Raw genomic sequence first — 12,125 nt, 5'->3', positions numbered from 1 at the left:
ACACCATCCCTGAGCATATAATCTTCAGGTTCATAAGGGGATGTGTGTAAGGATTTGGGGGCTTCCCAGGTGGCTCAAGTGGTAAAGAATCCGCCTGCCAATGCAGGAGTCACAGGAGATGCAGGTTTGATCCCTGGGTCGGGAAGATCCCCTGGCAACCCACTCCAGTATTCTCTTTTTTCCTCCAACCAGGTTTATTAAACTTAACAAAATTCTATATACAAGGTGACCTAAACCTGCTGCTTCAAAACATGATAGTTTTCTTAACTAGTATTTTGATAAGTCAATCCATAGAGTGTCAAAAAGCAGCCTACTCTAAAATTAATAGAAAAGTGCTCAATATATATCACATGAATGGTCTAATTGTTCTATAAGATAATTAACATAAGGTATGACTGAGTCCCTGTGACAGGCTGCTGGAGAACTGATGCGAGATGTCAAGAGGCCATTTTGTGCACTGCCACTGTGATGCCGTCGTGTTTCTGGATCATAATGTTCCCATTATCTGATTCTAAACACACCACAGGAATATCAGTGGGGTCTGAGGTTAGCTTAGCTGCTTGCTGGGCTAGAACAGATATCACCCCAGCATGCTCATCTGACAGGGTTCCACGGCAACCTAGATTGAGTCCTTGTGAATCTGTGCACAGGACTCCAAAATGGATGGATTCTTCATTGTGTCCTCCAAGTGCTGCGCTAAGATAGCCTCCATCCCACTGTGTGTCACCTCCTTCTTTGCCATGGGTTTCAGGTGCCCCTTGGTCCCCACTCCAGTATTCTCGCTGAGCAAGAGTTGGACACGACTGAGCACGCACAGTAGAAGCAGTTAGAATGGCTTAGATATACTCACAGCAACACAAATGGATCTTTCTTTTATTCACTTTTGATTTAAGTCATGTTACCATACTTTTAAAATTCCAACCAAAATGAAAATACCTTTAAAAAATCTGGTTATAATAATGATACATATTCATTGAAACTTTTTTTCAGATAACAGAGAAAAATCTAAAGGAGAATGTGACAAAGCATCTGTCATCTCCCCCTGCACCCACAATAACCACTGATATGCCCTTCCTGTCATTTTTCCCCCTATAGATACAGAAATTTTACCAAAGTTTTGTTTTGTTTGCTGTATCATTTTATGTGGCTTAAAATCCTTTTGGAATAATTTATGAATGAGATCGATCTACGTATCTATGGAAGACAAGTAGAGACAACAAAATAAAGACAGAGACAGGAGGAGGGTTGCAGAGATGAAGGGAGAGAAAGAATAAGAGGCAGGAAGAGATAGATGGGAGGGGAAGACAGAGAGACCTATGGGCATATAAGGTCAGAAAGAGAAACAGAGCAATGGAGAGATGAAGATACTGGAAAAGAGACAAGGAAAGGATATAAAGGAGCTTTTATTGAGCTCCTACTAAATGCCATTTTTTAAAAGTTTTTTAAAAATTGAATTTGTTATGACATTGCTTTGTTTTATGTTTTGGTGTTCCGTTAGGAGGCATGTAGGATCTTAGCTCCCTGATGAAGGATTGAATCCATAGTCCCTGCATTGGAAGGTGAAGTCTTACCCACAGGACCACTAGGGAAGTCCTCTAAATACCCTTCTTATTAAACCTTCAAAGCCACTCTGGGAGACAGTTACTAGTAACCGCTTTATGCAGGTAAGGGACAGCATCTTAGAATGGTGAACTAATTGAAGTCATCACTCTGTAAAGGCCATGGTCCATAGGCCATCTGTAACTGTTTATCCAATGAACAAAATAGTATATCTCCTCCCCAAGAAGCGGGGCGGCAGGGGGGACCAGACCCTCATTTCACTCCACTGAGTCATTTTTCCTGCCTGTCTGCTGAGGCGACAGCAAAGTCTGTTGCTCTGGCAACTGGCCTCCGATTGCCATGGCAACCGCCATCAAAGGCTCCAGCTCATCACCTTGCCCCTCGGGCATCTCCTTGGCAACGGGCAGGATACGGAGGCTGAGGGAGCTAAAGGCTGCGCTTGCGTAGAGTGACAGGATGGGATGGGCAGGGAAGGGCAAGATTCCTCAGCCTGCGCAGCCGCAAAGCACCGCAGCGGTGCGGGGTAGCTCAGGCGCTGCGCACTTGCCAGTCAGTCCGCCTGTCCGGAGCCCGGCTCGCTGGGGCAGCATGGCGGGGTCGCCACTGCTTCACGGGCCGCGGGCCGGGGGCGTCGGCCTTTTGGTGCTGCTGCTCTTGGGCTTACTTGGGCCACCCCGCACTCTCTGCGCAAGGCCGGTAAAGGTGCGACCCGGGTCGGGCACTGGCGGGAGGGGGTGGGGGGGGGGTGGGGGGATGCTACAGGCGAGGATCGGTGCCTGGCCGCTGGCCCCTTATCCTCGCTGGCCCCAGTTCTTGGGACCTGTGGAGAGATCGGCCATGGGGGCCTGGGGTCCAGCCTCCAGTCTGCGCCCAGGCCATGCCAGCCTCCATCTCTTGGGTGTGCGGGTGGCAGTATCTGGGGGTCGTCTGGCCGCCGCGCCCTGCCCGCACTAGGCGCTGGGCCCGGCCTTGCCCCGCCCGCCGTCTGTGGCGCTGTCCACGGGCGTAGCACACTGGAAGGCGAGGGATGCGGACCTCGGTCTGTGTCCGAAAGATGTGATGGCAGGGATATGAGTGCGTGCTGTCTCTGTGTGTTTCTTTTGATGTAAGTGTGTGATGCTTCTGTGTGTGACTTTTCTCAGTGTGACACCGGTGTGTTTGTGATTCCTGTGGTGATGGAGTGACTTATGGGTGTGTCTGTGTGTTTGGGTGTGCGCCTGTGTGATTGTCTTTTTTGTTTGAGAGGGAGTGGTCTTTGCATCCCCTAGGTGCACATCCCATTTCAGTTCTGTTGAACTGAGAGACTGGGATTTTGTATATGTGTTGATGAGACTCTTTCTTTGTGGAGCTGTGTCATTGTGGAGAGGAGCCATGATGTCGCTCTCTGTGCAGCATTATGTCTTTAAGTGTGGTGCGTGCTCTTGCATCTACATGGCTTGGCAATTGTAACTGCATAGCATTGGTGAGTATGAATGTTTGCAGCCCCCCCCCCCCCCAGACCTCCAGTGTGGATGTGGCAGCGTTGGGTTGCATATTTGACATCTCAAGGCTTGTCAGTCCAAGTAGTGTGTGTGAGACCACAATTGACGTGTGTGATTCCCTGGGGGATCTCAGGGGTGGTGGCCATCAAGGGCACTTGGAGCACATCCTCCTCTAATGAAGAGTTCAAGGCTGCATACAGCCTTGCATCCTATGCATCAAGGATGGCTTTTTTTAAAAAGTATTCTTTATATATGAGAATATATCTAAATATAGTATATATACAGTGTAAGAAATAATGATAAAATAATCCCTTTGTGTACCCATTACTCAGCTTAAGAAATCAAACATGATCAATAGTTAGAAGCCCCTGGGTGCCTCTTGCCACAGTAGCCTCTCTCTTCCATAATCATTATCCTGTATTTTCTGTTAATTGATCCCTTACTTTTGTTTGTAGCTTATCATCTACGTCTGTATCTCTAAACAATATGTTGTTTAGTTTTTCCTCACAGAGATGGAATTATACTGGGTGTCTGGCTCCTGGTAGCCACTAGGGGTCACTAGGAAGTCATCAGGGTATCTGGTTGTAACAGGCAGTCTGCAGTGGAATTCTGGAACTTGCTTTTTTTTTACACATTGGTTGTGAGATTCATCCACATTGAAGTATGTGGCTATAATTATTTTTATTACTGCATAATATTTTACACTATGAGTATATCATGAGTGTATGAGTATATCATGATTTATAGATGCATTTTCAATATGCCGGCAACATTTTGGTTTCTAGGCGTTTTATTTCCTCCCTTCACTTTTATGCTGTTATGAACAGTTCTGCTGTAATTTTTCATGAACCCTTGTCCAGTAGTATATGCACAAAAGCTACTCTGGGGTGTAACACCCCAGGAGTGGGGCATACATGTGCATCTTTCAAGACATTGCCAAATTGTTCCTCAACGTTATTTTGACAGTTGCGTTCCCAGCAGCAATGAATAAAAGCTTCCATTTTTTTCTACATCCATATCAACATTTGATACAGTCAGACTTTAATTTTGGCAGTCTTTTGCACTCCCCCTGCATAGTGTATCTCATTGGTGTTTTAATTTGCATTTTCCTGATTACTAATGAGGTTCACTAGTTTTCATTTGCTTAGTAACTGTTTTTGGTTCCTTTTTTGTGAAATACTTGATCATCAGTTTTGCCCATTTTTGTATTAATTTGCTTTTATCTTACTGCTTTTTAGGAATTTTTGGTATATTGGACACTGTTCCTTTATTGATTATTTGTGTTACAAGCATATTCTCCTACTCTGATTTTACTTTTCATTCTTTTTATGGTGTCTTGGGATAAAAAGAAATTCTTAGCTTGATGTAGTCAAATTAATTTTTTCCCTTTCCATTGATCCCAAATTTGGATCATTTGTTTTTCCTGCACAATTTACTGAAGTTGTTCCTGTCCCTCACAGCTCTGCAGTGTCCCCTCTGTTGTAGCAAGTGTCAGTGTGTGTGAATCTGTTTCCAAGCTCTGTTCAATTCTGTTTCTTCCACTGCATTGAATCTGTGGTTTAACTTGCCCATTCAAATTTTAATTTCATTTATTTTTCTAAATGTGCTGTATGTTTCTTTTTCAAATCTTCATGGCCATTTAATGGTCTTTTGTTCCTTTCTAATACTTTTGATATCTTTTATTTCTTTAAACTTACTGAAATTGCTTCAAAACTGCCTGAACTGAACATTAGTCGCTGGGTAACTTATTTTACAGATAAACTTGGATATACAAATGATATATGTATACAAAAGATATATAAATGATATATGAACACAGTTATTCATTACGACATTATTTATAAGAATAGAAAAAGATTGGAAACATCCTAAATGTTTATCAGTTGGACTGGTTAAATAAACTATTGTACATTCATAGGAGACGGATTCAAAGCAGAAGAAAGCAAGGATCGAAGACAGAAAGGATGCTTTTAGGGTAGGATCTAGACATAGATTCCAAAAAAACAAGCAGAACAGTCTGCTACCTTTCGGGTAAAACAAATGGACAGTTAGGAATCTGTAAAATGCAAATATTGGTTCCTATTGTCCACAACATTAATATAGAAAAATCCATTGCTGTCTTATCTACCGTCTCTATTCCTATAAAGAAACCTGGTCTTCAGCAGCCCCGGGGGGCAAGGTGTGAGTCACTAGGAAATCGTTGGCGGGGGGTGGGGAGGTGGGGGTGAATCTAGGGGTCTTCGGTGGCCCTAAGTGTGGCCAGAGATATTTGTGGGTCTCCATTGGCCTTAGGGGTGTCTACTCATATTTGAGGACCCACGGCACCTTTGGTGGCATCTAGGGATATTTGAGGTCCGCGGAGTCCTGCGGATTGGGAGTCCCTGGCCGGGCGAACTCTGAAGACCTCCCCCCTCCAACCTGTCTTCCCGCAGGAGCCCCGCAGCCTGGGCGCAGCCTCGCCGCCCTTGGCTGAGGCCAGCGCTCCCCGCCGCTTCCGGCGGGCGGCGCCGAGGGGAGAGGCTGCGGGGGCTGTGCAGGAGCTGGCGCGGGCGCTGGCGCACCTGCTGGAAGCCGAACGGCAGGAGCGGGCGCGGGCTGAGGCGCAGGAGGCCGAGGATCAGCAGGCGCGCGTCCTGGCGCAGCTCCGGCGCATCTGGGGCGCACCCCGTACCAGTGACCCGGCCCTGGGCCTAGAGAACGACCCCGACGCGCCCGCCGCGCAGCTCGCCCGTGCCCTGCTCCGCGCCCGCCTGGACCCGGCGGCCCTGGCAGCCCAGCTTGTCCCCGCCCCTCCCCCCGCCGCGGCGCTCAGACTCCGGCCCCCAGTCTACGACGATGGCCCCACGGGCCCCGATGGCGAGGACGCCGGCGACGAGACGCCAGACCTGGACCCCGAGCTGCTGAGGTACCTCCACGAAGGGTGGTCGGGGGCGGGCGCCATCATCCTGGGAGCAAGGGGCCGAGGAGCGGCGGAGGGCCTTCTTCACAGGGTGGAGGTGCGAACACCTAGGTCCTGGGACCCTAGGTGGGGGCAGAGGTGCCTGGCTGGCTCCCTTCGTCCGAATGGCTGGAGTGAGAGGCAGGGATACCTGTCTCCAGAAAGAGGTGGGAAGCCTGAGTGGTAGGAGGCTGCCAGGTCCCCGAGAGGTTAGAGGTACCGGCGCCCTCCAGGTCCTAGGGCCGAGGCGTTGACTCACAGACACCCCCCTCACTGCAGGTATTTGTTGGGTCGGATCCTAACGGGAATCGCCGACACCGAAGCCGTCGCTGCCCCGCGTCGCCTCCGCCGCGCCGCCGACCAGGATATGGGCCCTGAGCTACCCGCTGAGGGCGTGCTGGGGGCCCTGCTGCGTGTGAAGCGTCTGGAGACCCCCGCACCCCAAGCGCCGGCGCGCCGCCTCCTGCCCTGAGCACCGCCTGGATCCCGTGCACCCTCCTGCCCAGGACACCCTGCCAGCTCCCGCCAGCCACAGTTGCTGCCCTCGAACCCCAGGATCCCCACCCAACCCCACAATAAATATGATCTGAAGCAGTTATGTACTTGTTTGTGTGAGTGGCAGTGTCTAGGGGGCCTGTGGAGTAAGTGGTGATGGCTCTCCTTAGACAATGGAAGAAGAGCCCCAGCCCTTGGTCCAGCACTTTTAAGACAACCCCCACCCTGCAGTCTCTGCCTCTCCTCCCTGGGGAGATCTCCATGTGGGCAGTGGCAGTGCCTACCAGATTTTGTGCCCTGTTTCTAGGCCTCAGTTGGGAATGGGGAGCCCAGAAGTCTTTGAGGGCCACTTTCAGCAGCATCTTCTCGGAGTCCATCCCAAGGACCAAGCTGTTTGTGAGGCAGGTGAATACAGCTTGGACAGTCCTGGGATGTCCACTTGCACACATGAACTCCCTGATGTGGGGAGGGGGCTTCCTGAGGGAAGAGAAAGGGAGTGGGCTGCTGGCCAGGAGTCAGCCCTCCCAACGCTGTCACTTTCTGGGCCTTCAGATCATTGAGAAAATGTATTCAAGGTAGGAGGATAGGATGAATTTTGTTAGCTTGATATGTAATGTTGAAATATTTAATTATATATTAATAGTATAGAGGCCACTCTTATTGTTCTGTTACCCCAGCCCTGAACATATTGGGAGTCAATGTGGTGGTAACTGGTGTGCACTGGCTATTCCCTCTGCCCCTAATTATCCACAAGATTTTGCTCAAATGTCACCTACTAAGGCTTTCCTTGACCTCCATGTCACTCTATTCCTCCACCTGCCTTTACTACATACCCTCATGTCCTATCTACAAGGGCAGGGATTTTCCATGTCTTGCCTCTACATCTTCTGTACCCAAAGCAGGGCCTGGCACATAGGGGTTTCCCCCACATTTCTTGAATGGAAGAATTCTCACAATTCAATAACATTCTCCCCACCCAGTCTCATTCCCACCCACATAACACTTGGCATGGAGGCAGTTTTGAAACCTAAGAACACCATTTATTTGTGCACAGAATCTCTCAACTTGATATAACACAACCAACACTATGTTCCACACTGCCAAAAAGCCCATCACCAAAAGAAAACCTCCCCAGAAGAAGAGACACCCAGTGTCCCACACAGCTACTTGCTGGTAGTGGGGGCCATGTGAAGGAACCATCACCCTGGTCTGGGGGAGGGTCCACTTTTCTAGACTTAAGACCTTCAGGCCACAGAGCAGCCACAGTGGCACATGGCTTTCTGGTGCCGGCCTTTATCCCCACCTGGCCCTGCCGTGGCCTCTTTTGCCATGGCCTCCCGGACCCTTTGGATCTCATGGATGAGTAGGGAAAAGGCCTCCACCACACCCTGGCGTGTCTTGGCTGAGGTCTCTATGAAAGGGGCCCCCCAGCTCTTTGCGAGGGCTGCAGCAGCGGCATGAGCATCTCCAGTGGTGGTCACAAGGTCACATTTGTTGCCCACAAGGACAAGGGGCTGGGTGTGGTGTGGGCCCCAGGTGGCCCGCATCTGCTGCAGCTGGGCTAGAGATGAGGGGTCATCGAGGGCGAAGACACCCAGCACACCATCGCCAATCGCCAAACACTGGTCACGCAGGGCCTGATGAGTGGCCTGCCCTGCTGTGTCCAGCACATTCAGAATGCAGCCTCCGTGGTCTAGGGCCATCTCCTTCCAGTAGGAATCCTGGATGGTGGGGTCATGATCTTCCACAAAGCACTGGTTGTTCAGCTGGATGGTCAGTGCACTCTTTCCCACACCACTTGCGCCCACCACCACAGCCTTGTACTCGGGCAGCTTCTTGCCTACACCCTTGGAGGGTGCCCCCCAAGCCCTGTGGCTCTGCTCCCGGGATCTAGGGCTCCAGGTGCCCAGGCCCAAATCAAACATGTCAGGCTTTGTCGGCTGTGCCATGGCTCCAAGTGGGCAGCTCAGGGAAGAGATGTGGACAGCAGGCTCTGCAGATGAGAAGAGAAGAAAGACAGTGGGGGTGGGGGGTTGGGAGATTAGGTGAGACCATTTAGGGACAGCCAGGTGTTATTGAATCAACATTTATTGAGTGCCTGGTGTGTACCAATCACCTAATATAGTATATACATTATTCATGTTGTCTATTCTCTCTTATTCCCCTTTACAACATAAACTCTGTGAAGGCAGGGATTTTTAAAACACCTTGATTAATTTATATACTATAAAGTTAACCTAAAGTGTATAATTGTTTTTTAAATTCATTCACGGAGTTGTGTGACCATCACCGTAATCTTAGAACATTTCCAGTCACCTGGAAAAGATACCCCCTGCCCATTAGCAGTTCCTCCCCATTCTGGAGGGACGGCAGGAATTTCATCAGTTTTGATTTTGGATCATGTCAGTGTTGGACCCCAGCCCAGGATACTGCCAGTCACAGTTTGTGCTGAGCAACATTCCTGCCCCAGGAGTTTATGTTCTAAAAGAAGAAAACATCAAGAGGGAGGGAATATATGAATACCTACCTACGGCTCATCCATGTTGATGTATTGAAGAAACCAACACAATATTTTAATTATCCTTCAATTAAAAATATATTTTAAAAAGATGGAAACAATAAACCAAAGAATTAAGCAAATTATGAAGTCTGTTAACCATAATCATTGGAATTTAGTCTTTATTACTTATCCAACATATAGCTATTGAGAACCTACTGTGTGGTAAGGACAAAGAGGTGAGGGAAAAGAGATTAACAAACCCTGGCCCTCCCGAACGTGACTTTCTAGTCAGGAAAACAGACAACAAAGATAAATCAGTAAGAATGCTTCAGTAATAGGTGATAAGCAGGGAGAAGGTGCTTAGTTAATGTTAGGCATTTCTATTATAATTTAATTTTCATTCACTAATTCGGGGACCTTCCTGCATGCCAGGCATTGTGATGGGTGTGGAGATGGGAGGTAGGGTTGGGGGCAGGAGGTGTGGGGGTGGTGAAGTGGCTGAGAACAAAATAAAGTCCCTGCCCTTGGGAGGATTCTGGAAGTGAGAAAGAGACAATAAACAAGATAAGCAAGTAAATTACCATGCAGTTAGAAGACGAGGAGCACACAGCAGGTGCTCAATTAGCGTCGACTATTAATAGAATGTCACCATTAACCCATTCAATACACATCCCTGATCTTGGTTTGGTGTGTGGCCTCAGGATATGCATCATAATGGTTGAGGCTCCAAGTCTCCCCGGAAGCCCAGGGGCAGTGGCAGCTAGGCGGGATGGGAGAATTCTGTGGCTTTTGGGATCCAAGGGTCAGAGTTGGGGTGGAGGGGAAGGTTCCAGGTGGAGATCCAGCTGTGGGGCCTCAGCCCAGAGAGGATCCCTGGAAAGAGCTGTGGAATGTGCTCTTCCGCTAGGAAGGGGGACCTGATAGGGAGAGGTTAGCAGAAGACAGAGCTCTGGTGGTCCCGCCACCCCCACCCCCGACTCCGGTTGCGGGACAGAAACGGAGAGATCCGATCTTGAGGATGGGCTCAGGGGAGGGGGCCAGCCAGGAGCCAGGGCAGCAGTGCAGGCCGTAGGGGACCTGTATGAGAGCAGAGCGGGATTTGGGGATGTTCTGAAGGCCAGCCTGACAGGGTTTTTGCTGAGGGTTTGGAGGCAGGGGACGGGGTGCAGGCGGCCGGAGAGGTGGCCGCTGTCACCTGAGACAGGGCCGGGTGCGAGGGACCTTCGCCCTGGGCAGGGGTCACCGGGGCTGAGACTGCCACGCAACGAGGAACCGGAACTGCGAGGCTTGGGAAAGTGAGTGGCGGTGACTGACCCGAGGTCACACAGACCATTGCAGGGTGGCAGGGGAGTGGGGAAGCAACGGTGCCAACTGCCAGTGGAGGGTGGTCGGGGACCCCTCCCCCCAGGCATGAACCGCTTGTGTCGCCTCCCTGACCCAAAAAGGAGCAGGGGTACGGGAGGGGCATGTCCACCCAACGGCAGTCCCTTCCATCTCCTTCCAGGATGGCCCGGGATCTGCACCACCTCAGTTAGGCATCCCCTGACTAGCCCAGGAGGCTAGCCCTGCGTGGGGCTGGGAGGGGGGCACACCCAGTTTCACCCCAAAGCCGCTCTCAGCCTGCACCTTCCCGCCCAGCTCCCAACTCCCCGTTCCCCGCCTGGGGCCTACACCCTCACCCAGGTCCGTACTCACGTTCTCACAAAGGCGGCCCGGAGGTTGCAGAGACGGAGATTGCAGGTCTCTGCGGAGGGGAGGCAAATAGGGGAAACTGCCCTCACACCTGACCTCGGCCACACCCCCACAGCCTTAAGTGGAAGGACCGCCCAGGTCGGTGTGGGGGTGGGGGGCAGGGGGAGACCTGGTGCCCCAGCTCACCTCAGTTCCAGGAAGGCCGGTGGCGTTGGGACCCCAACCACTGCTCTGACAGGGAAGGAGATGCTCCCCCAGGTCCCAGAGGCGGGATGGGGAAAGGGAGGAAGGGAGTACACATGCGCATCAGGCTGCCCTCAGGCCCCTCTGCTGGCGCGCACCCCTGACAGTTCAGCGCTCCCAGGTGGGTGTGCCCGGAGGTATTCTTGAGGTGTGCTGTAAGCGCTGACCACTCTGTGTACCATGTGCATCCTGCTGCACCTCTTCTTTACCTTGCCCCCACCTGGGACGTGATTTTGTGTGTTTAGTGTATGGGAGGGGGTTGTTACATTTTTGACCTGAGTGTCCTGTCTTTGCGAAATGTTTTGTGAGGGCCTCTCTGAGGCCTGGGAGCGTGCGCTGCCTCAAGCAGGCGTTTTGATAGCATAGGAGAGAGTTGCATCCGGTCCTGAAGGGAGGAGAAAGTTGCAAAGCAGGGGTTATTCTGTAAAGGTCAAAAGGACCTGATTTGAGATAGATATGTGCCAAGTTACATTTCCCAGACTCCCTTGCAGCTATGGCTGTCATGTGACACAATTCTGACCAGTGAAATGTAAGCAGTTGTGGAAGGGGGGGAAACCAGAATGCTCCTTTAAAGGGGATGACTGAGCTGACCAGCAGCCCATTTTCCCATTCTCTTTTCTTGATTGGGTGAGGCTCTGATAGTCATGTTGGGAGCATGAGGGTGGCCATGAAGAAAAGTCCAGGAAACATCAGCCTGGACTCCTTTGAGTAGCCAAAGCAATTCTCATTACGTAGGGGAAATAAAACAGCCAAATTATCCTCCAATTCCCCACCCTTGGTCAGTAGTAGATACTCCTTCCCCCAGGAAAGCTACCCATGACCATCAAATCTAAGCATGGTAAACCTGGACATTGTTCCCCCCTCTCCACCCCCACAATCAAGACAAAAAAACATATAGGAGGCCTAATGAGGACACTTCATGATCATTTTTCTCACCTTCCCAGCCCAGGGTGTAGCTGGACTAGCTGTGAGCCTTCTATTTCTAAGGCAGGTGCTCCTTTTCTCATAGAGTTCACCATTTAACCTCTTATGGAGCCAGTTAATAGAGCTGCTTGCTCTATTGTCAGCTAATTTGGGGGGGGGCACTGGTTGAACAGGGGGTTGACCTGATAAAGACCCATAAAGACCCACACCTTCATTCCTTCATCACTCATCAGCTCTGTTGGCCAGAAGGGTGGGCTTCTTTACTCACTCAAGATTAAAAGCTTTCTCCAGG

The 12,125-nt window shown here is 50.5% G+C and overlaps 2 protein-coding genes and 1 pseudogene across 2 annotated transcripts; 1 reads left to right on the top strand and 2 right to left on the bottom strand.

Annotated features, from left to right (window-relative positions):
* Positions 1–430: 430 nt before the first annotated feature.
* LOC139034058 (ragulator complex protein LAMTOR5 pseudogene) lies at positions 431–712 on the bottom strand (annotated as a pseudogene).
* A 1,304-nt stretch (positions 713–2,016) lies between these two features.
* On the top strand, positions 2,017–6,577 carry PCSK1N (proprotein convertase subtilisin/kexin type 1 inhibitor). Its single transcript, XM_070464237.1, has 3 exons — positions 2,017–2,262; positions 5,474–5,946; positions 6,259–6,577. Exons 1-3 carry the CDS (start codon positions 2,017–2,019, stop codon positions 6,449–6,451), a joined length of 912 nt encoding a protein of 303 aa, XP_070320338.1. The 3' UTR covers positions 6,452–6,577.
* A 915-nt stretch (positions 6,578–7,492) lies between these two features.
* Positions 7,493–12,056, bottom strand: ERAS (ES cell expressed Ras). Its single transcript, XM_070464239.1, has one exon. It carries the CDS (start codon positions 8,421–8,423, stop codon positions 7,719–7,721), a length of 705 nt encoding a protein of 234 aa, XP_070320340.1. The 5' UTR covers positions 8,424–12,056; the 3' UTR covers positions 7,493–7,718.
* Positions 12,057–12,125: the final 69 nt, after the last annotated feature.

This window comes from Odocoileus virginianus, unplaced genomic scaffold (genome assembly GCF_023699985.2).
Source record: "Odocoileus virginianus isolate 20LAN1187 ecotype Illinois unplaced genomic scaffold, Ovbor_1.2 Unplaced_Contig_22, whole genome shotgun sequence".
In the NCBI taxonomy this organism is placed as follows: Eukaryota; Metazoa; Chordata; class Mammalia; order Artiodactyla; family Cervidae; genus Odocoileus; species Odocoileus virginianus.
Note: the sequence above shows the minus strand (reverse complement) of the source record. Positions and strands in the feature narration are given on the sequence as shown.

Coding starts and splice junctions, on each gene's coding strand:
- PCSK1N (XM_070464237.1), top strand. CDS start 2,017: ATGGGATGGGCAGGGAAGGGCAAGATTCCTCAGCCTGCGCAGCCGCAA. Junction 2,263..5,473: donor TCTGCGCAAGGCCGGTAAAG/GTGCGACCCGGG, acceptor GTCTTCCCGCAG/GAGCCCCGCAGCCTGGGCGC. Junction 5,947..6,258: donor CTGGACCCCGAGCTGCTGAG/GTACCTCCACGA, acceptor CCCTCACTGCAG/GTATTTGTTGGGTCGGATCC.
- ERAS (XM_070464239.1), bottom strand. CDS start 8,423: ATGGCACAGCCGACAAAGCCTGACATGTTTGATTTGGGCCTGGGCACC.